This window comes from Hyla sarda, chromosome 9, assembly GCF_029499605.1.
Source record: "Hyla sarda isolate aHylSar1 chromosome 9, aHylSar1.hap1, whole genome shotgun sequence".
In the NCBI taxonomy this organism is placed as follows: domain Eukaryota; kingdom Metazoa; phylum Chordata; class Amphibia; order Anura; family Hylidae; genus Hyla; species Hyla sarda.
This window is the reverse complement of record NC_079197.1, coordinates 51,828,224-51,849,502: the sequence shown is the minus strand read 5'-3', so window position 1 is coordinate 51,849,502 and position 21,279 is coordinate 51,828,224. Positions and strand designations below refer to the sequence as shown.

Sequence of the window (21,279 nt, the reverse complement as noted above, 5' to 3'; positions counted from 1 at the left end):
GAAGATACCTCCCCCCAATCATATACTTATCCCTTATCCACTTATACTTATGTACCAGAGAAACACTTTAACCTTTTCAATTTGGCAATTTGCTCATTTTCATGAGTTTGGTCATATTTTGTGACTCACCAAAGGAATTAATTTTAGCAGTCCTTACAGACCCTTTATGAGTTATTTTAAATGTAAACTGCAGATAAAATGTTAATTGCAAAGGTAAATGTTATCAGTCCATAGCAGCTGATAAGTTTTAGGGGTCATACATACAGGAAATTCAGCAACAAAATTCCTCATTGAATTTCCTCTGTGGAAATGATAATTAAAGCAGAAATCCTCTACTTCTCCATGCAGAAACCAGTGCAGAAGCCATGTTCACACAACGGAATTTCTGAGTGGAATCAGTCAAAAAAATATTATTCCACTTGGAAATTTTGTTGCAGCAGAATCGTAACAAACTGCCAAGGAAATCCTAATTCCAGCCTCCACCAAAAGAATTATCATGTTGATTCTTTTGGATTGAATTCGCTCAGAAATACATTGCCGTCTGGAGAAGATGCATTTCCGATCGATCCTGTCGCCGGCATATACTGCAGGCGGACGATATTTGCGGAATGTCTTCCCATGTTTTCCAGGCAAACATTTCACAAGTTTTCCACCATATGAAAATTGGACCAAGTAATTTGAGGAAGATTCCAACAGAATTTCCATGTGGATTCTACATCAAATTTTGCCTGGAATGCTCATGGAAGGTCTCAATAGAAGGTCCTGAAGAGGATTATTTTCTGTTTCAAAAATGGACATGTCATCTCTTAAAGCAGAAGTTAATCCTTGTCAGGACCTTTCATTGACATCTCCGGGGCATTGATTCCACGTTGATTCCAGGCATAATTTGAGACAGTAATCCACAATTCTGTTGGAATCTGTACTGGTTTCAGCATAGAGAAATAGAGGCTTTCATCTTTTCTCAACACTTCCTCTGTGTGAACAGATTGCCGATCCACAGAGAAAATTTTGCAAGGAATTTCCCCGCTGAATTTCCTCAGTGTGCCTTGGCCAGATGCATTTAGACATTTCATTTAGAAAAACATTATAATTCTATTTGCAAATGTTGTATTTATTGTGTTACATATACTGCTTAGGAAACTAGAAATGTTAGCAGAGTGTATATTAAACCAGGGCCAAATTATGTAGGGAAAAGCTGGCACCAGGACACATCATCAATATTAAAGCTTTTACTTGGCCCAGACTTGACCTTATAATAAAGATCAACATTTAGGTTGCTTAACCCATTGGCTTTATGTCAGGGAACTGCACACTAAATTCAATAGAGGTCCACCCTTAGTCAAGCCAAATTTATAGATTTAAGCCGGGCATTTGGCCATTCTTTTCCTCTCCTCAGTGTTCAGATAAATCAACTCATTGTGTTGCAGCTGCTCCCCTGTAGTTTGTAAGAGGGCGGAAATCTCTCTTGCCATGCTCCCCTTTACACAAACTCAAATTAGTAGATTTTCCATTTAGTTATATGTCTACCACTGTAATCATTCTCCCCACTAATGTATTAACCAGTCAGTTGTAAAGCTGTTATATTAAGTACAGTCAAAAGTTTGTCAGTGGGAACAATGAATGGCAAATTGAGGAATCTTTTTCCACTGTCTATAAATTACCTCTGGCTTGCTTTGAAGATATATTTTATTCTTCCCTAGTCCCATGTTCACCAAAATTTTAATGTGAATTATTAAGACAAATTACATTGAAAAGTTTTTATCTTGAGATGGGTTTTTACTTTTTAGGCTTCTACTGCTGTTTCTACTACTGCCATTTTGCTTTTTTTGTAAAACAGCTTTGAATTGTGTTGTTTTATAGTGTATACATAAGTATTATCACAATACATTATTAAAACATAATAACCTCAAACTTTTTTTTTACTCTAGAGTTTACTCATAACTGAACACACCTTTAAAAACCTATTCTGATGCTATCGATGTTGTATCCTGCTAGAACTATCCTTTTAAATCTATGTATTTAACTTTATATATCATGTATTTTTTTAGCTGGGGGCTGTAATTCTCTTTAGGAGACCTCCAGATTGATACATTTAAGAAAATGGAGGGGGCAGACCAAGTATGAAAATGAAAAATACAATACTCACCTCACCATACCCCTTTAATAGAAAATGCAAGCATAGACAGTCACTTCCCACAGTATTGACCTGCAACAATCAGGTGACTACTGTTTAGTTTTTTTGTTGATTTTCGTTAATGTGATTCATTAACTGCTTATTTATTCTTGATGAACAGCCCTCTTTCATTTCTGTATTTCAAAATATATTGCTTCATGATAATAATGTATTACCAGATCACAGCTTTTTTGTTTGTTTTTATTTAACACTAGCTGAGTACCCGGCGCTTCCCGGTTTTTCCTAACTAATCCTTTTGGGGGAGGAAAAGCAACAAAGGAGGAAGCTTTTGTCCTCATATCCCCTCCTCATATCCCGACCCCAAATCTCCTCCTCATATCCCATCCTAATATCCTATCCTCTTATCTTGACCTCATATCCCATCCTCATATCCCATCCCCATATACCGTCCTCATATCTGACCTCATATCCAGACCTCATATCCCGTCCCCATATCCCGTCCTCATATCCCATCCTCATATCCTGACCCCATATCCCGTCCCCATATCCTGACTCCATATCCCCTCCTCATATCCCATCCCCATATCTCGTCCTCATATCCTGTCCCCATTTCTAATCCTCATTTCTAATCCTCATTTCTAATCCTCAAATCCCGTCCCTATATCTCCTTCCCATATTCCATCCCCATATCCTGTTCTCATATCCCGACCTCATATCCTTACCTCATATCCAGACCTCATATCCTGTCCCCATATCCCGTCCTCATATCACGTCCCCATATCTAATCCTTATCTCCTGTCCTCAGGTGGGGCTGAGTTGTGTTAAAGATATTGTAAGATGAAAATAAAAGGGGTGTAGCCTAAAGGGTGGGCATGTCTTTGCAAGATGGGTTATGGAATGCGGCGAGAGTGTGGCTTGCCAGCCGGACTGATGCATTCACCAAGAGATGCAGAGTGGAGTTCGTGGAGTATGGTACCAGAAGTCCTATATACTTGTATGGAACTTGAAACAAAAATCCCATCCTTCACATATATGGGAGTAGGTTAAGGTTAATATAAGTAACATGTGTACTATGTTTCATGAGAAGGACAAGTAATTACTGGTGACAGAACTTGAGAATTACTGAACTAAATGGGCTGAATTGCTGGACTAACATGCAACATACATTACTGCATTATCGCACAGTGTGCATTTAATTGCTGATTGCTGCAAAAGCGCATATAATGTGTATGTTACAAAAGGTTTCCATAGTTTTGGTTGGATTGTGTTTAATCCCTTAAAGGGGTACTCCACTGGCCAGCCTTCTGGCTGCGTTCGGAACTAATGTTTCAAATGCTGTGCGCATGCAGCAGGGTTCAGCCACGCCCCCTCGTGATGACAGGCCACGCCACCTCAAAGCAAGTCTATGGTGGCCATTACGCCCCTCCCATAGACTTGTATTGGGGAGTGTGATCTGATGTCACAAAGGGGGCATGGCCGACCCCTGCAGCACCCGCACAGCATTCGGAACTAAATGTTCCTAACTCAGCCGGAAGGCTGGCCAGTGGAGTACCCTTTTAAGGACTCATAGTTTATCCGTTTTTGCACTTTCATTTTTTCCTCTTCCCCTTCTAAAAATCATAACTCTTTCAGTATTCCACCTACAGAACTATATGAAGGCTTGTTTTATGCACTACCAATTTTACTTTGTAATGACATAATTAGTTATGGGACAAAATTGGAGAAAAAAAATGCCATTTTCTACGCTTCTGTTTCTACGCAGTTCACTTTTCAGTAAAAATGACACCTTATGTTTATTCTGTAGGTCCATACGGTTACAAGGATACCCAATGTTTGTAGGTTTTATTTTATTTTACTACTTAAAAAAATTATAACTACATGCACCAAAATTAGTATGTTTAAAATTGTCATCTACTTACCCCTATACATTTTTTTTTCACATACAGGGCTATATGAGGGCTCATTTTTTGTGCCATGGTCTGTAGTTTTTATTGATACCATTTTTTATGGGACTTTTTGATCACTTTTTATAAATTTTTTTTTTAGGGTATACAAAATGACCAAAAAACGCAATTTTGGACTTAGATTTTTTTTTTTACTTATACGCCATTGACCGTGCAGTTTAATTAACATTATATTTTTATAGTTTGGACATTTACACACACGGCGATACCACATGTTTTTTTATTTATTTTGGTTACATATTTTTTATATGGAATTGGGATTTTTTTAAACTTTTTTTACACTTTTTTTTTGTTCCCATAAGGGACTATTACATGCAATCCTTTGATTGCATACACTGTTCAATGCTATGTCATAGCATAGCATCGATCAGTGTTATCTGTGCTCGATTGCTCCAGCCTGCAGAGCTGGAGCATCGAGGAAGAGACCGGACGGGGAGGCAGGTAAGGGCCCTCCCATTGTCTTCTAAGCTGATCAGGACACCGCGGTGGTCCCGATCAGGTCCACTGAGCTGCCAGTAATGCTTTTTTTAAATTGTAGACGCCGTGATCAACTTTGATTGCGTCTAATGGGTCACGGCCATTGATAGCTTCTGAGAACACCCCACTATGACGTTGGGTCAGCTTGTGACCCCGCGTCATAGCAGGGGAGCGGGCGCAGGGCGTACATGTACACCCTGCATCCTTAAAGGGTTAAGCATGCCTGTCATATCTGAGAAAGAAATAATTCTTATATATTACTCACTATGTCATGCAGATGCTTTACATGTCTTTTTATGTGTCTAGCTTCTGTATTTGGCTCACAAATCTCTCTGTTCTGCTGCTCACTCATTCTGACATCCTCTGCTCATAAGGGGCAATTCCAAGGCAAACACTGAATCCACCTTCACTCACCATGCATTATCTTCCTCCCTGAGTCTGCTGTGCTGGGTCTCTTCATCCAATCACTGCAGGCTGCTCTGTAACCCCCTCCTCTGTTCTCAGACAGGAGTCTGATACACAGGACTGGAGTGACCATAAAGAAGTCTTATTCTTGCCCTCAACTACAACAAAGATGATGCTGCAACCAGATAGGACCATGTTCTGGTTGGTATTGAGACCCCTAGTGGTATTTTTTTTATAAGCCATGATTTCTATAATCAAAAATCATGGCTTATAAAACCACGATAACCTTTTTAATGAAGTATATTACAACATATAAAAAAGTTTTTGACTCTAACAGTGCCCATTAAGAACTAAAAATGTTGAGGATTCAAGTGTTTACATTGTGGCTTAAATGTGCTAACAGTATTCCAAAAGCATTTTCAGTGTTGATGGAGTCAAAAGACATTAAGCTGAGCTGAAGCAATTTGGGACTAGCACAAATATAAAGCTAAAAGAGGTTTTAGGGGATGAGTGTTTGATCACTGAGGGTCCAACCGCTGGGACCCCCAGAGGTCTCCTGATGAGGCACCCAGCTCAGCATGCATGGTTCGCTGCTTCTCTGGCTCCCACCTTTGGAGGCGCGTTGGTGCTAAACAATAGTGATGGCAGGACCGTCTTGGCCAGTGATTGGCTGAGTGGGCAGTCACTTCTGATCAGCAAGAGCGCATCTCCTAGGATGGAGGCCTGTCCTAATCAAATTAAATCAAATTACACTGTCGCGGTCCGGTCAGATGGCAGGAGGTGGATCCACTGGACCAGAGGAGAGATGGCGTGGGCCGTACCAGGGGAACGGAGTCTAAGAGATTACTGGTTTTCACCAGAGCCCGCCGCAAAGCGGGATGGCTTTGCTGCAGCGGTAATCCACAGGTCGTTCCACCCAGTAGTGACTCAACTCCTCTGGTTGCTGAGATAGACGCGGTACAGGATAGATAGGCAGAAGCGTAGTCAGACGTAGCAATGTCAGGGCAGGCAGCACAGGTTCTAAGGCGGGAAAAAACCGGAGGAGCTCTGCGTTTTTTATCTGCTTGGGACTTCATGCGGGCAGAGGCTTGTAGAAGGGCAGTACGAGTCTCACTCCAAATGGTGGAGAAGTCCTGGATGAGCTCATCATCTGCGGGAACTGCTGTGGAGGTAGACAAGTGCAGAGGAGGTAGAGGATGACGTCCGTAGACCACAAAGAATGGAGATTTATTGGAAGTGCTGGAATTCTTGTAATTGTAAGAGAACTCTGCCCACTGGAGGAGATCTGCCCAGTTGTCTTGGCGAGAAGAAACAAAGTGTCGGAGATAATCTCCCAGGACTTGATTCACTCGTTCTACTTAACCGTTTGTTTGGGGGTGGTGAGAGGAAGAGAAATCTAATTTCACTTTGAGCTGACCGCAAAGAGCCCTCCAGAATTTGGATACAAACTGCACATCTCGATCAGAAACAATATGTGTGGGTAAACCATGCAGACGGAAAATGTGCTTGAAGAATTGCTTAGCCAGTAGGGGCGCAGAGGGCAGCCCAGGTAGTGGTACGAAGTGCGCCATCTTGGAAAAATGATCCACTACCACCCAAATTACAGTCATGCCAAGGGAAGGAGGAAGGTCGGTCACGAAATCCATGGCGATGTGGGACCATGGGGTCTCAGGAACAGGGAGAGGTAAGAGCAATCCAGCTGGTTTCTGGCGAGACGACTTGTCCCGTGTGCAGACCGCACAAGCTTGGACGTAGTCCGAGACATCCCTCTCCACGGAAAGCCACCAATATCTTTGGGTGATTAGCTGGAGTGTCTTCAGGACTCCTGGGTGACCTGCAAACAAGGAAGCGTGACCCCACTTGAGGATTTGAAGGTGCTGACGAGGAGGCACGTAGGACTGGCCAGGAGGAAGAGAGCGCAGGTCCAAAGGAGCAACGGCAATCAGGCGCTCAGGCGGAATAATTTGCTGGGTAGTAGTCTCGTCACCCATCACATCTGAATAGCGGGAGAGAGCATCTGCCCTGATGTTCTTGCTTGCCGGACGGAAATGGATCACAAAATTTAAGCGAGCAAAGAACAGGGACCAACGAGCCTGGCGTGGATTGAGCCTCTGTGCGGACTGAAGATAGGCAAGATTTTTGTGGTCCGTGTAAATGGACACCGGATGGATCCCTCAAGAAGATGTCTCCACTCCTCAAGAGACAATTTGATGGCCAGCAACTCCCTGTCACCAATCGAGTAGTTTCTCTCGGCTGGGGTGAAGGTCTTGGAGAAAAAGCCGCAAGTTAGGGTCCTGCCTCTAGGTGACTTCTGGTTGAGCACGGCTCCGGCACCCACGGAGGAGGCATCCACTTCCAGAGAAAAAGGCTTAGTGGGGTCCGGTCTGGAAAGTACAGGTGCGGTGGCAAAAGCGGCTTTCAAGTACTGGAAGGCTTCTTCTGCTTGAGGAGGCCACGATTTGAGATTAGAACCTTTCTTGGTCAAGGTCACTATGGGAGAGACCAGGGTGGAGAAATGAGGGATGAATTGCCTATAATAGTTGGCGAAACCCAAAAACCTTTGGATTGCACGAAGTCCAGAGGGGCGTGGCCAGTCCAGAACTGCGGACAGCTTAGCCGGGTCCATCTGTAAACCTTGGGCAGAAATTATGTACCCCAGAAAGGGCAGACTGGGCCGCTCGAACTGGCACTTCTTGATTTTTGCGTAGAGGCGGTTTCTTTGAAGGCGTGAAAGGACTTGGCGTACATGTTCCCGGTGTTGCTCAAGGTTTGAGGAGAAAATGAGAATGTCATCAAGGTAAACGACCACGCAGGGGTAAAGCAGATCTCTGAAAATGTCATTGACAAATTCTTGAAACACGGCAGGCGCGTTGCAGAGGCCAAAGGGCATCACCAGGTATTCAAAATGGCCATCCTGTGTGTTAAATGCGGTCTTCCACTCGTCACCCTCTCTAATTCGGATCAAGTTGTAAGCTCCACGGAGATCAAGCTTGGTAAAGATTCTGGCCCCACGCAGACGGTCAAAGAGTTCAGAGATTAAGGGGAGAGTGTAACGGTTCTTAACTGTGATCTTGTTAAGTCCTCTGTAATCTATTCATGGGCGGAGGGAGCCGTCCTTTTTAGTAACAAAGAAAAAAACGGCTCCAGCTGGAGAAGAGGACTTCCTTATGAAACCCCTCTGCAGGTTTTCTCGGATGTACTTCGACATGGCAAGAGTCTCTGGTGGAGAGAGTGGATAGATACGACCCCAAGGAGGAGTAGTCCCTGGCATCAGATCGAACGGACAATCATAGGGTCTATGAGGTGGAACAACTTCAGCTTGCTTCTTACAAAAGACGTCGGCAAAACTGTGGTAGGGTTCTGGATGGCCTGGTGGTGGAGAAGCAACAGGATCTTGCTTGACGGGTACAGTTTTGAGGCAGCGGCCAAAGCAAGAGGACCCCCAACTCTGGATTTCTCCGGTGGTCCAATCCAGGACGGGACAATGGTGCTGAAGCCAGGGCAAACCAAGGAGGAGTTCAGAGGAGCAAAAGGGTAGGACAAAGAACTCCAAACTTTCAGTATGCAGAAAGCCAATGTCCATCTGTAGAGGTGGAGTGCGGTACTGGACAGTAGTAGTAAGTCTCTCTCCATTGACTGTAGAGATGAAGAAAGGCTTGGACAAACGAACCACAAGAATTTGATGCTGGTCTATCAAGGAGGCATGGATGAAATTTCCAGCAGATCCAGAATCCAAGAAGGCTGTGGCAGTGAAGGAAGACTTGGCAGGCACGGAAAGCTGCACAGATAGAGAGGAAGAATCCACACCTAGCAACGACTCTCCTACGTTTACTAGGTGCGTGCGTTTCCCAGAACACGGAGAACGGAGAGGACAGTCTCTGAGGAAATGCTCGGTACTAGCGCAGTACAGACACAAATTTTCGAGTCTGCGACGACTCCGTTCTTGTGAGGTCAGGTGAGACCGGTCCACTTGCATGGTTTCCACGGCGGGAGGCCCAGAGAGGGGTGCAGTGGATGCTGAAAAACCGGAGACAAGCGAGTATAGCATCCTGTACGATCCTTCTCTCTTTCTTGAAGGAGTTCCTCTTGTCTCTCTGAGAAACACTTGTCAATCCTTGTGGCCAGGAGAATGAGGTCACCAAGGTTAGCAGGTATCTCACGTGCAGCTAGAACGTCCTCAATCTCACTGCTTAGTCCCTTCTTGAATGTAGCACAGGGGGCTTCATTGTTCCAATTCAACTCTGAGGCGAGAGTACGGAATTGGATGGCGTAATCACCCACAGAAGCGCCTCCTTGGGTCAAATTTAGCAAAGCTGTCTTTGCAGAGGATACCCGGGCGGGTTCCTCGAATACTCTCCGAAACTCCCGACAGAAGCGCTGGATGGAGGTTGTGGCAGGATCAGAGCAGTCCCATAATGGTGTAGCCCAGGCCAGGGCCTTCCCGGTAAGCAGACAGAGTATGAATGCCACCTTAGCACGCTCAGAAGGAAATAAGTCGGCCGACATCTCGAGGTGCAGAGAACACTTGGTAAGGAAACCACGGCACTGTTTCGGATCTCCAGCATACTTCTCAGGCAGGGACAGGAGTACTCTGGAAACAGTTGCTGGCAGAGGAGCAGGAACAGGCGGTGGAGTAGGCTGCTGCTGGGTAGAGATGATCTGCTGCAACATGGCGGACATCTGCTGGAGCTGGTGGGCCTGCATGGCAACGACCATAGGCAGATCCATAGGATCAGGTACCTCAGCGGAATTCATGGCCGGATCTTACTGTCATGGTCCGGTCAGATGGCAGGAGGTGGATCCACTGGACCAGAGGAGAGATGGCGTGGGCCGTACCAGGGGAACAGAGTCTAAGAGATTACTGGTTTTCACCAGAGCCCGCAGCAAAGCGGGATGGTCTTGCTGCGGTGGTAATCCCCAGGCCGTTCCACCCAGTAGCGACTCAACTCCTCTGGTTGCTGAGATAGACGCGGTACAGGAGGGATAGGCAGAAGCGTAGTCAGACGTAGCAATGGTCAGGGCAGGCAGCACCGGTTCTAAGGCGGTAGTCACGGGCAACGGGTCGGCAACAGGCAGGGTAACACTGGAACAACAGGGATCGCTTTCACAAGGCACAAGGCACAAAGATGCGGCAGGAGGCTGTGGGAGGAGAAGGTATTTATATGCAGTGCACAGGTGAATGCCTAATTAAGTCCAACCAGCACTGCCTCTCACAAACCTTAACCCTTAATAACCACTTTGGGCCAGGCACCAATCACTGGTGCACTGGCCCTTTAAATCTAAGAGTCCCGGCGCGCGCGCGCCCTAGAGAGTGGGGACGCACACACTGAGACGCCGGAGCGCTGCCTGGGGACACAAGCTGTGAGCGCTCCGAGGCCAGCAGGGGGCCCGGAGCGCTCAGCGTAACATACACTTTATTTGTGTGGTTTCATGATGTAAGAAAGTGATTAAAATATTAAAGTGAAAGCAAATATACACCACCTATGGAGGTGGTGTATATTTCTGCAACATTTTGTGCTGCAAGTTGGAACCCTTAGAATCTGTGCAACTGTCAGCCACCTCTGTGCAAATGACTAATTTAGGCCTCAAATATGCATGGCTGTCTCTGGCCTCAAATACGCATGGCTGTCTCTGACTTCTAAGCCTTACTGTAATTTAAGACAATGATTTCGGGGCACATCTTTAGATCCCAGATGATTGAATCCACTTACCTCTCACTGTAGGATGTGTCAAATGGGCAAAGGAGCGAGACCGTAAGTAGTGTAAACTTCTTTTACACTTTTATGAGGTGACCCATATTTAAACCTCAAAAAGTTCCTTCCCTTGAAGTGTATATGATACTGTGATTTATAATGTGTGCACTGCAAATGAATAGCATTTTTTTTTATAATATCCTGGTAATGCTACTTATAACATAGAGAGTGATGGGAGGTACCACAGGGCACGTTATACAGCTCTATACAACACCAGCTTTGATGTTGTGAGGAGAAAAACTTTTGCAGAGATGATTTTGGTTTAACCCAATTACTTGACAGGCCTTGGAGAACTTAATCAGGGAAGATGAATGGGAAGAACACTCTACATATGGCTGCTGTGAGAATACTTACTCCTGAACTAGCAGAACATGTGAATCTTGTGGCTCATAATTTTGTTTAAGCGTATCCTCCAGGTTCTAAACTGGCAATCTGGGAGAAGCAAAAAAGTTCAGAAATTTCTGTCCCTGTGAAACTGTATCCACATTTAACATAGAGAGCACGGCTTCTCCTGACACATAAATCAGCGATAATCAAACCATGGTCCCCTTTCTGGATACATCAGGAGGAAAGTGAAGATTAAATTACTTAAGAAAACACAACACACTTCATATATTGTTTTGCCAGCAGGATACATAGCCCTTAATGGATTTATTCAGTTTCCTAAACTCTTTCAACTTGGCATGATTTAGTCATATTTTCAACTCCTGCTGGTTGAATTACAGACTAGCAGTGTTTAAAAGTTACTTTATACGAGTGTTTATTTTATATTTACCCTTCATGGGATTGGGTGCCTCTTAGGATATCTCTATTATTATCTCCACCCAATGATGTTTATCTGATAATAACTCAAGTTTCCTGAAAAAGTAAACTATTGCAGATACTGTATACATTTAATTTATAAGGCTGTTTCCCTACTGACAGAGTTATACCCTATCTACAGGATAGGTAATAAATATCTGATCACAACCGCCCCCCCCCCCCCCCCCCCCCCACACACACACACACCTTTTGCAATTTCCCCACAATCTTGAGGCTCTTTTAGAACTGCTGACAATATATGAGTACAGTGTTCAGCACAATAGACAATGAGTGTCAGCAAGCATGTGCTACCCACCACTCCATTCAAATGAGAGACTTAGGTATGCATTTTGGATATTGCAGGGGAAAGGCCACAGCAGCTGGAACCCCATAATCAGATAGGGTATAACTTTGTCAACTGGGAATACTCCTCTAATCTATAAAAAAGGTTGTTTACTCATGGCATTAAAATAAGGCATATATACCAGAGGCAGCAGGGGAAGCACAGGAGCAAAGTACATTTTTTGTTTGTTGGTTTAGGCAGAAACCCTGGTCATCTTTATGGAAAAAATGTTTATTTTTATTTCTTTGCATGAGTGCCTCTGTAAATATATTTATTATTTTCTATTTTTGTACATGTATTTTATTCTATTTATTTTTTAAGTGTACTGGTATACTTTTTATTGCTTTTCTTGTGCCAACACCAGTTCTTATTTTATTACCGTTATACTGCTCTTCTTATTGTTTCTGTTGTCGGTTTTTATTGCCTAACTAACTGTAGACTACAATCTCTCATCAATGTAATTCATGTTTGATCATACCCAAATGAATTAAACGCAGCAGCCTTGTAGACATCAATGAAATCAAGGTTTAATTGTTTCAAAGCAGCAAGCCTATAATAGAAACAGCATGAGTCCTGAACTATTTGGCAGTGAATGATTCCCTGAGATAATTTCTATATTGAGCCAGGCACGCTGCTGTAGTAATTCTAGGTGAGAAACACTTTCAATGAACCTGCTGTTAATTAGAGGGGATTGTATCTAAGAGCATGGAGCACTCTGATTTCCAGTCATCATTAGATATGACTTAGTGGCTGGATGCATGCAGACATAGAGGAGTCTGACAAGGATAAAAGAGCACTGAAACAACACCAGAACTGTAAAACTTGGAGACAAGGTGACTCCTCCATCAGTTGAAAGAGAGTCTGCCCCTGATAAATACCTCCTTGCTCATATGACCCCCTAGAGGTTGCTGTTGGTGCTACATATGTGAATGTCAAAATGCTATCTAGTTGTTCATGATAGTTGAGGGGCCTGGGCCCTGCATCACTACTTTTATAATAGAGAATCAGCACTGCACTGTTTATCTTGGTGCAAATCTTGGTCCATATAAGTGAAAATTGACCACCTACCTGCTGCCCATCCTAAATGTTATTCAGTTATGGTTACAATGTTTTCTACATATCTGATCTGACATTTTTTATATACCGTATATACTCGAGTATAAGCCGAGTTTTTCAGCACGATTTTTCGTGCTGAAAACACCCCCCTCGGCTTATACTCGAGTGAACTCCCCCACCCGCAGTGGTCTTCAACCTGCGGACTTCCAGAGGTTTCAAAACTACAACTCCCAGCAAGCCAGGGCAGCCATCGGCTGTCCGGGCTTGCTGGGAGTTGTAGTTTTGAAACCTCCGGAGGTCCGCAGGTTGAAGACCACTGCGGCCTTCAACATCATCCAGCCCCCTCTCACCCCCTTTAGTTCTGAGTACTCACCTCCGCTCGGCGCTGGTCCGGTCCTGCAGGGCTGTCCGGTGAGGAGGTGGTCCGGTGAGGAGGTGGTCCGGGCTGCTATCTTCACCGGGGAGGCCTCTTCTAAGCGCTTCGGGCCCGGCCTCAGAATAGTCACGTTGCCTTAACAACGACGCAGATGCGTCGTTGTCTAGGCAACGACTCTATTCCGGGCCGGAAGCGCGGAGAAGAGGCGCCCCCGGTGAAGATAGCAGCCCGGACCACCTCCTCACCGGACCACCTCCTCACCGGACAGCCCTGCAGGACCGGACCAGCGCCGAGCGGAGGTGAGTACTCAGAACTAAAGGGGGTGAGAGGGGGCTGGATGATGTTGAAGGCCGCAGTGGTCTTCAACCTGCGGACCTCCGGAGGTTTCAAAACTACAACTCCCAGCAAGCCCGGACAGCCGATGGCTGCCCGGGCTTGCTGGGAGTTGTAGTTTTGAAACCTCTGGAGGTCCGCATGTTGAAGGCCGCAGTGGTCTTCAACCTGCGGACCTCCGGAGGTTTCAAAACTACAACTCCCAGCAAGCCCGGACAGCCGATGGCTGCCCGGGCTTGCTGGGAGTTGTAGTTTTGAAACCTCTGGAGGTCCGCAGGTTGAAGACCACTGAGGGCGAATGATGAGAAGAGGATGATGAAGGGGGGTGTGTGGGATGATGAAGGGGGGTGTGGGGATGATGAAGGGGGGTGGGGATGATGAAGGGGGGGGGGGTGTGGGATGATTACAAGGGGATGATGAAGGGGGGATGTGTGGGATGATAAGGGGATGTGTGGGATGATGACAAGGGGATGATGAAGGGGGGATGTGTGGGATAAGGGGATGTGTGGGATGATGACAAGGGGATGATGAAGGGGGGATGTGTGGGATGATGACAAGGGGATGATGAAGGGGGGATGTGTGGGATGATAAGGGGATGTGTGGGATGATGACAAGGGGATGATGAAGGGGGGATGTGTGGGATGATGACAAGGGGATGATGAAGGGGGGATGTGTGGGATGATAAGGGGATGTGTGGGATGATGACAAGGGGATGATGAAGGGGGGATGTGTGGGATGATAAGGGGATGTGTGGGATGATGACAAGGGGATGATGAAGGGGGGATGTGTGGGATGATGAGGATGTTAATGACGGGTCTGGATGATGACAGGGGGGGGGATGAGGTATTTCCCACCCTAGGCTTATACTCGAGTCAATAACTTTTCCTGGGATTTTGGGTTGAAATTAGGGGTCTCGGCTTATACTCGGGTCGGCTTATACTCGAGTATATACGGTAAATATATTTATTTTGGTACAGTGAAAAAAAAAAAAACTTTTGGCTTGTTGCCCACACATGGCAAAAGTTTTGATCGCCCCCTTGTCTCACTCACTTTTTGGGTCTCTAGTGAGAGCAAAAGTCAAATGTTTTTACTAAGGACAGTAAACCTTCAACCTCCATCATATGTAGCGCTGCTATCAGATATCATTGATTTTAATGGAAACTTCATAGCAGGGCCATTCAGAAAAAAGGGCCATGTTACTTTTTTCCTACATAGTTGACTGTTTTCCATTGAAATCAATAGAAGATTGTTTTTTTCAGGTGAAACCACATGGTTTTTGATTCAGAAATCTCTGTGGTTTCTGTGCCAAAAACCATGCAGTTAAAGGGGTTGTTTGGGCAAAGCAAAAATCTCCACGGCTAGGGTTGGTGAAACAACAGTAATAAAATCCTACTCTTCTAGTCCCCTGCAGCTGACATTTCTGGTCCTACACAGGTCTCCGTTTTCTCTGGGTTCTGTGCCAACAGCAGCAGTGTCCCACCTCACTCACTGATTGGCTAAGTGGAAAGGTCATGTGGGGTTGTTACAACACAGAAGCTACAAGAAGGGGACACCAGCAGAGGACAAGTAGTGTCGATGTAGCAGGTGCAGGCAGCCGGAAGAGGTGAGTATTTTTACATCACGCTCCAACATTGGATCAAATTTTTGTTTTGCCTGGACAAACTCTTTACTGTCCATTTGAACATACTCTAAAGTGGAGTCACTGCTGTGATAATTTGCAGCAGCCACTGCAGGGAAAATGTAGCAGTTCAAAGCAGTTATTTAGGAACCCAAATGTTCACACAGAAGAATTTCAGTGCAGAATTCCAGATTGGAATTTTGCATGGAGATTCTGCAGTAGCATAATCTCATTGATTTCAATGGGATTCTGCTGCACTGTCTGCATAGCAGAATTTCTGCGCTGGAAACATCAGGCACGGAAATTCAAATTCCCGTGTCTGCTGTCAGGGGAACAGCCTGCAAAGAGATTTCCCATGCGGACATTCCCCTGGGTGAACATGGCTCAACTGTTAAGCAAAGTTCACGGTAGGTTTTCTCTTTGTTACTTCTACCTCTGCTTTTGGCTAACAATTCTAAACAAAATAAAGACCAAAAGTAGAGATAGAAGTAACAAAGACAAAACCTATAATTTAAATATTTGCACCTTTTGTTTTTGTTTTGCTACCCAATGATGGTTTTCGATTAAAACACTAACCAAAATGAGGACAAGATACTGACCAAAATTCTATGCATGGCTTCTCAATCTGGCTTATAGAGGGGGACCTGAAGCAGGGAACCAGAAGTAACTTGGTGCAGGGGCATCTTTAGAGCGGTTATCATCATGAAAGTTGTACTTTGAGCAGCATTCTATGTCCTAAACCATATAGCTCTTCAATATTCTGATTCTATAGCATATTTTAGTTTGGCTATTGTATGGGTTACATTCTTCTGATAGTTCTTTTTATTTAACTTGCGTAGCCTAGTAGTGATTATAAAAAAAAGGTTATTCTATCATTCACTCTCATTTTTTGATTCCCTATTCCCAATCCCTGAGACTGCAGAGTAACTTTTGAGCACTGTATTTTTCTTGACGTTTCTAAGCACACTATCTCCATTATGTATTTAATACAAAAGATACATTCTTCCATTCAGTGTTATTCTTTATTTATTATTTGTTTTATATGGGATAGGTTTCTCTGGTTTGTTCTAATAGGATCAGATGATGGCAGAAAATATTCTGAAGGATGGCTAAAGAGGTTTACCTTTAACATTTGGGGGGGGGGGGGGAGATTTATTAAAACCTGTCCAGAGGAAAAAAAATCTGAGTTGCCCATAGCAATCAATCAGATTGCTTCTTTAATTTTTGAAAAGGCTGCTGAAAAATGAAAGAAGCAATCTTATTGGTTGCTATGGGCAACTCAGCAACTTTTCCTCTGGACAGGTCTTGATAAATCTCCCCCTTGGTCTTTACTAAGCTAAGGCTGGGTTCACACTACAATTTGAACTACGGTTCCGTATACGGCTGGGAGGAGGGGTGGGCGGGGCTTAATTGCGGCGCCCGCACTCAGCCGTATTCGGGAACCGTAGTTAATGTAGGTCTATGAGCCAACCGGAGTGAACCGCAGCCTCCGGTCGGCTGCTTTTTCGGCCGTATGCGGTTTCCCGACCGCAGGCAAAACGTATACAAACGTATCTTGTATACAATTCATGTAAAAGGAAAAAAAGCTAATTTAATATTTTATTTTTAATTTTTTTGATTAACAGTATAACAAATTTTTATTTTGAAAGGTTTTTATTTTTTTTTTTTTTTTTTGCTTTTTAGAAAAATTCATTTCTAACAACAATTCTTAAAAATCTGTCAGTCTGCAGTAAAGCCACAGTAGCACAACCACTCTGAGTCTAGGTTTCCACTTGGGTTGTTTTTTTTTTTTTTGCAAAAACACCAATAAAAACGGCCATTCTGCCGCATGGCATTTTTTGGGTGAAAAAATGCTGCGGCCAGATGTTAGCTGCAAGTCAATAGGGAACTGCAAAATGCCATATCCACTTGCCATTTTTCAGTTTGGTATTTATTTATTTTTTATCCTTTTGGCGTTTTTCAGCTATTTTTGGCTCCTTGGCAGTTTAAAAAAATGCCCTCTTGTTGAGACTTTTTTTTAAAGGAAAGTCTATGGGAGTGAAAAAATGCCTAGAAAAATGCCATGTGGGTTTTAACTTTGCCATTTTTTCAGGCGGATTTTATCCTTTTTTGGACTTTAGCAATCCAAAAAAGTGATGGATATACCTTTTCTTAATAAAATTTGGTAGGGTACCATTAAAAAAATAATAATAAAAAATATACAGTAGTGATGGAAAAAATTGTATTTAACGAAATGTATCTTTTTTATAACAACATTTTTATACATTTTTAAACAAGGATCAATTTATGTGGGCAGGCAGGGAACTAAAAATGTAGCCGACAATAATAAAAATTTAGAAAGGGGCCATTTAAATGTTAAAATAATATATTTGTTATCATTAATTTTGTTATTCTTGTTATTAATAAAGTATTTTAATAATGTGTTGAATAAAGTGTGTGTGTGTGTTTAAAATTTTTTTCTCCTTTTTTTTCTTAATTTTTTAAACACTGTTCCATGATGGGAGTAGTAGTACATGTACTAATTGACAGATCGCCCGGGTGTCACTTCTGACACCCATCGCAATACTTATGTATAATATATATTTGCGGGCGGGCGGGCGGCCACTCTTCTATGGTCCCCTGCACTGCCGTATATATACACCTATTCATATTTCCAGCAGAGAGCTGTGATTGGCCGGGTGGTTCCAGCCAATCACAACTCTATGTGGAAAATATGAATAGGTATATATATATATATATATATATATATATGTCAGTGCAGGGGACCATAGAAGAGCGGCCGGTCGCATCTATACATTATACAGGAGGATCACAGCGGGTGTCAGAAGTGACACCCACTGTGATCTTTCCTTAACTGCAGGTACTACTACTCCCAACATGGAGCACACTCTGCTCCATCCTGGGAGCTGTGGTACCTGCATTAATAGACAGATCGCAACAGGTGTCAGAAGTGACACTTGAGTGTGCTCCATGTTGCGAACAGTAGTACCTGCAGTTAAGGACAGATCACAGCGGGTGTCACTCCTGACACCCGCTGCGATCGTCCTTCATCCTTGATCCCTGAAATGCGGAGCAGCTTTTTCCTGCGTTCCCCATCTCTGCTCTGTACTCTGGCCTGCCACTCACTCATTCATATTTCCCCCTGAAAGCGGGAATTGGCTGCCACTAGAGATGAGCGAAGTTACAGTACTTCGATTCTGCACAAACCTTTCGGCTCCGCGATTGCTGACCTTAGCCAGCTTAAATTAGTTCAGCTTTCAGGTGCTCCGTTGGGCTGGAAAAGGTTTGTGCAGAATCAAAGTACTGTAACTTCGCTCCTCTCTAGCTGCCACCATCTGGCCAATCACCACTCTGGACGGAAAATATGAATTCTATTCACATCACTGGCCGGCCCGGAGTTTAGAGCAGCGCTTTATAGAGCCGCTCCGCATCTCTGCAATAGATAGGACAATCGCATCGAAGGTCAGGAGTGACATCCGGGGGGGGGGGGGGGGGGGGGGGGTTTCTGTCTGTTAGTACAGGAACTAACTTCTCCCTTCATGGAACAATGTGTTCCATGTTGGGAGTAGTAGTACTACCTAAAAAATGTAAAAAATTAAGGAAAAAGTAAAAAAAACACACACTTTATTAAACACATTATTAAAATACATTACTAAGAAAAATGTTAAGAACATTTATTATAAAATATATATTATTTTTACATTTAAATGGCCCCTTTCTACATTTTTATTATTGTTGGCTACATTTTTAGGTCCCTGACCGTCCACATAAATTGGTTCCTGTTTTAAAATTAATAAAAATTTTGTTATAAAAAAAATTTTTTGTTAAATACATCTTTTTCCATCCCAACTGCATCCTTTTTTTTTTTTTTGTACCCAACAAATTTAGAAAAAAAAAACGCCAAAGGGGCAAAAAATTTAATTTTCACTCAAAGGCAAAAATGCCAGATAAAACGCCAGAAAAACTGCCAAACGTAGGAAAAACTGTGGCAGTTTTTTTTGCCATTTTTCCTAGCGTTTTTTTTATATATATAAAAAAAAAAAAAAAAGTGGAAACCTAGCCTTACAGTTCATTTATTTATTTTCTCTTGTAAGAAAAATGGATTGTTCATTTGAACAATCCTCTGGCTTTGTGGAACTTTTTATATTATAACAGGTGGTTTGTTTGCCTAGAATAATTTGTCTTTATGTGTACTCTGTAGGCTGGAAGGAAGCAGAGATCACCTGCTGCCCATTGACTATTACTTCCCGCCACAGAAGACCTGCTTGATATGTGGAGATGAAGCATCTGGATGCCACTATGGAGCCCTCACATGTGGCAGCTGCAAAGTCTTCTTCAAGAGAGCAGCTGAAGGTAGAAAAAGATTTGTGTGCACATTCACAACATACTGTAGATATCAAATTGTATTTTACTGTAATTCCTATCTCCTTCTAAATTAAGGCATCATATAGTGTATATAACACATAGGGGGATACTTATCAAAACATGACTATAGGAAAAGTGGTGCAGTTGCCCATAGCAACCAACAGATTGCTTCTTTCATTTTTAACATTGTGAAAAATGAAAGAAGCGATATGATTGGTTGCTATGAGCAACTGGTCAACTTTTCCTCTGCACAGGTTTTGATAAATCTCCCCCACAGTCCTATAAGAATAACTAAGCACATATTCGCTCATTATACATTACTTTAAGAAGCAGTTTACAGGAAAGTTCCTTCAAGGCAAGAAGCATAAACGGTTAAAGGAGTTATCCACCATAAGGCAATTTTAGTACGTACCTGGCAGACAGTAATGGACATGCTTAGGAAGGATCTGCGTTTGTCTTGGGGCTAAATGGCTGTGAGATTACATTAACACTGTGGATAGCGTTTTGTGAACTAGTATTTCCTGCTTGAGTTTTCTTTTTCTGACTACAAATCCCATAATTTCCTCCAATGCTTTGGAATACACATTCCAAATACACATTATGTATTTTAAATTAAAATAATAAAAAATGAAAATACATATTGTGTAGGGTCACATGGAGCGCAACAGCAGTGTATTACATGTTGCGGATGCCCTGCCGGCAGTCACAATAGTGAGCTCTCTGCTACGGCTGGGTAGCTGGTGTGTCCACTCATAGCGGCGGATTTCCCACCGGCAGTCAAGAACAGACACAATGAGCTAACCAGCCACAGCAATGAGCTCACTCTTGTGACTTCCAGTGGGGCATCCGCGGTGTGAAATATGCTGCGGATGCACGCTATGTGACCCTGCCCATATTAAATATTTTTTTTACAAAGGCCCCATTTATACTGCGTTTCTGCAGTATGTTAGAGGTATCCATCAGCATAATGTCAAAAAACTGATGCCGACGTATATTGTAGCAGCCCCATTCATTTCCGAATAAGACTGCTACAGTATACATTGGCATGCCTTTTTTGACATGACTCAAACGGACACCTCTAACATACTGCAGAAATGCAGTATGAATAGGGACTACGACCCCTCCCCCCCAACAAAATAAACAAATCAGTACTTTCCCCCTTTTTTTTTTTAACGGTCAGGGGATATATTTGCCATGAGCTGGTGCTTATTCCCACATCATGATGGATATATCCATCAGGAACTTCAACTTTCACAGACAGCTGCTAGCCAAACAAGTACCAATCAGAGCAGTCCCTGATCTAGCTAATACATATTTCTTTCTGAGACAAAAAACTTGTGGTCCACATGGGGTCACTTGTGAGGTGCGGTATCGTTCTGCCAACTCCGAGCCATTGCAGGCATGGAGTGGAGTATATCATTCATAGAATGATGCCCTGAATGCCCAAGGGCACTCCTCTCCTTCTTGGTCCTACCAGACGGTCAGGCAACCAAATATGGTCTAAATGGGGGTACTGCCCAGGCCGGGACAAACAGCGTGATAAAATATGGGGTGCATTTCCCCATTTCAGAAGCAATGTACCAAAATGACGTTCCACAAATAAAGCATTTGTGAAAAAAAAGCTCATTTCAAATTTTTTCCCCTGACTTATAAA

General features: G+C 43.5%; 1 protein-coding gene across 1 annotated transcript in view; it reads left to right on the top strand.

The window, feature by feature from the left end:
* Window positions 1–21,279, top strand: part of AR (androgen receptor) — a 673,169-nt gene that overhangs the window by 273,748 nt on the left and 378,142 nt on the right. Inside the window, exon 2 of the mRNA XM_056538313.1 lies at window positions 19,462–19,613. Coding sequence (XP_056394288.1) covers window positions 19,462–19,613 — 152 coding nt within the window. The remainder of the gene's footprint in view (window positions 1–19,461; window positions 19,614–21,279) is intronic.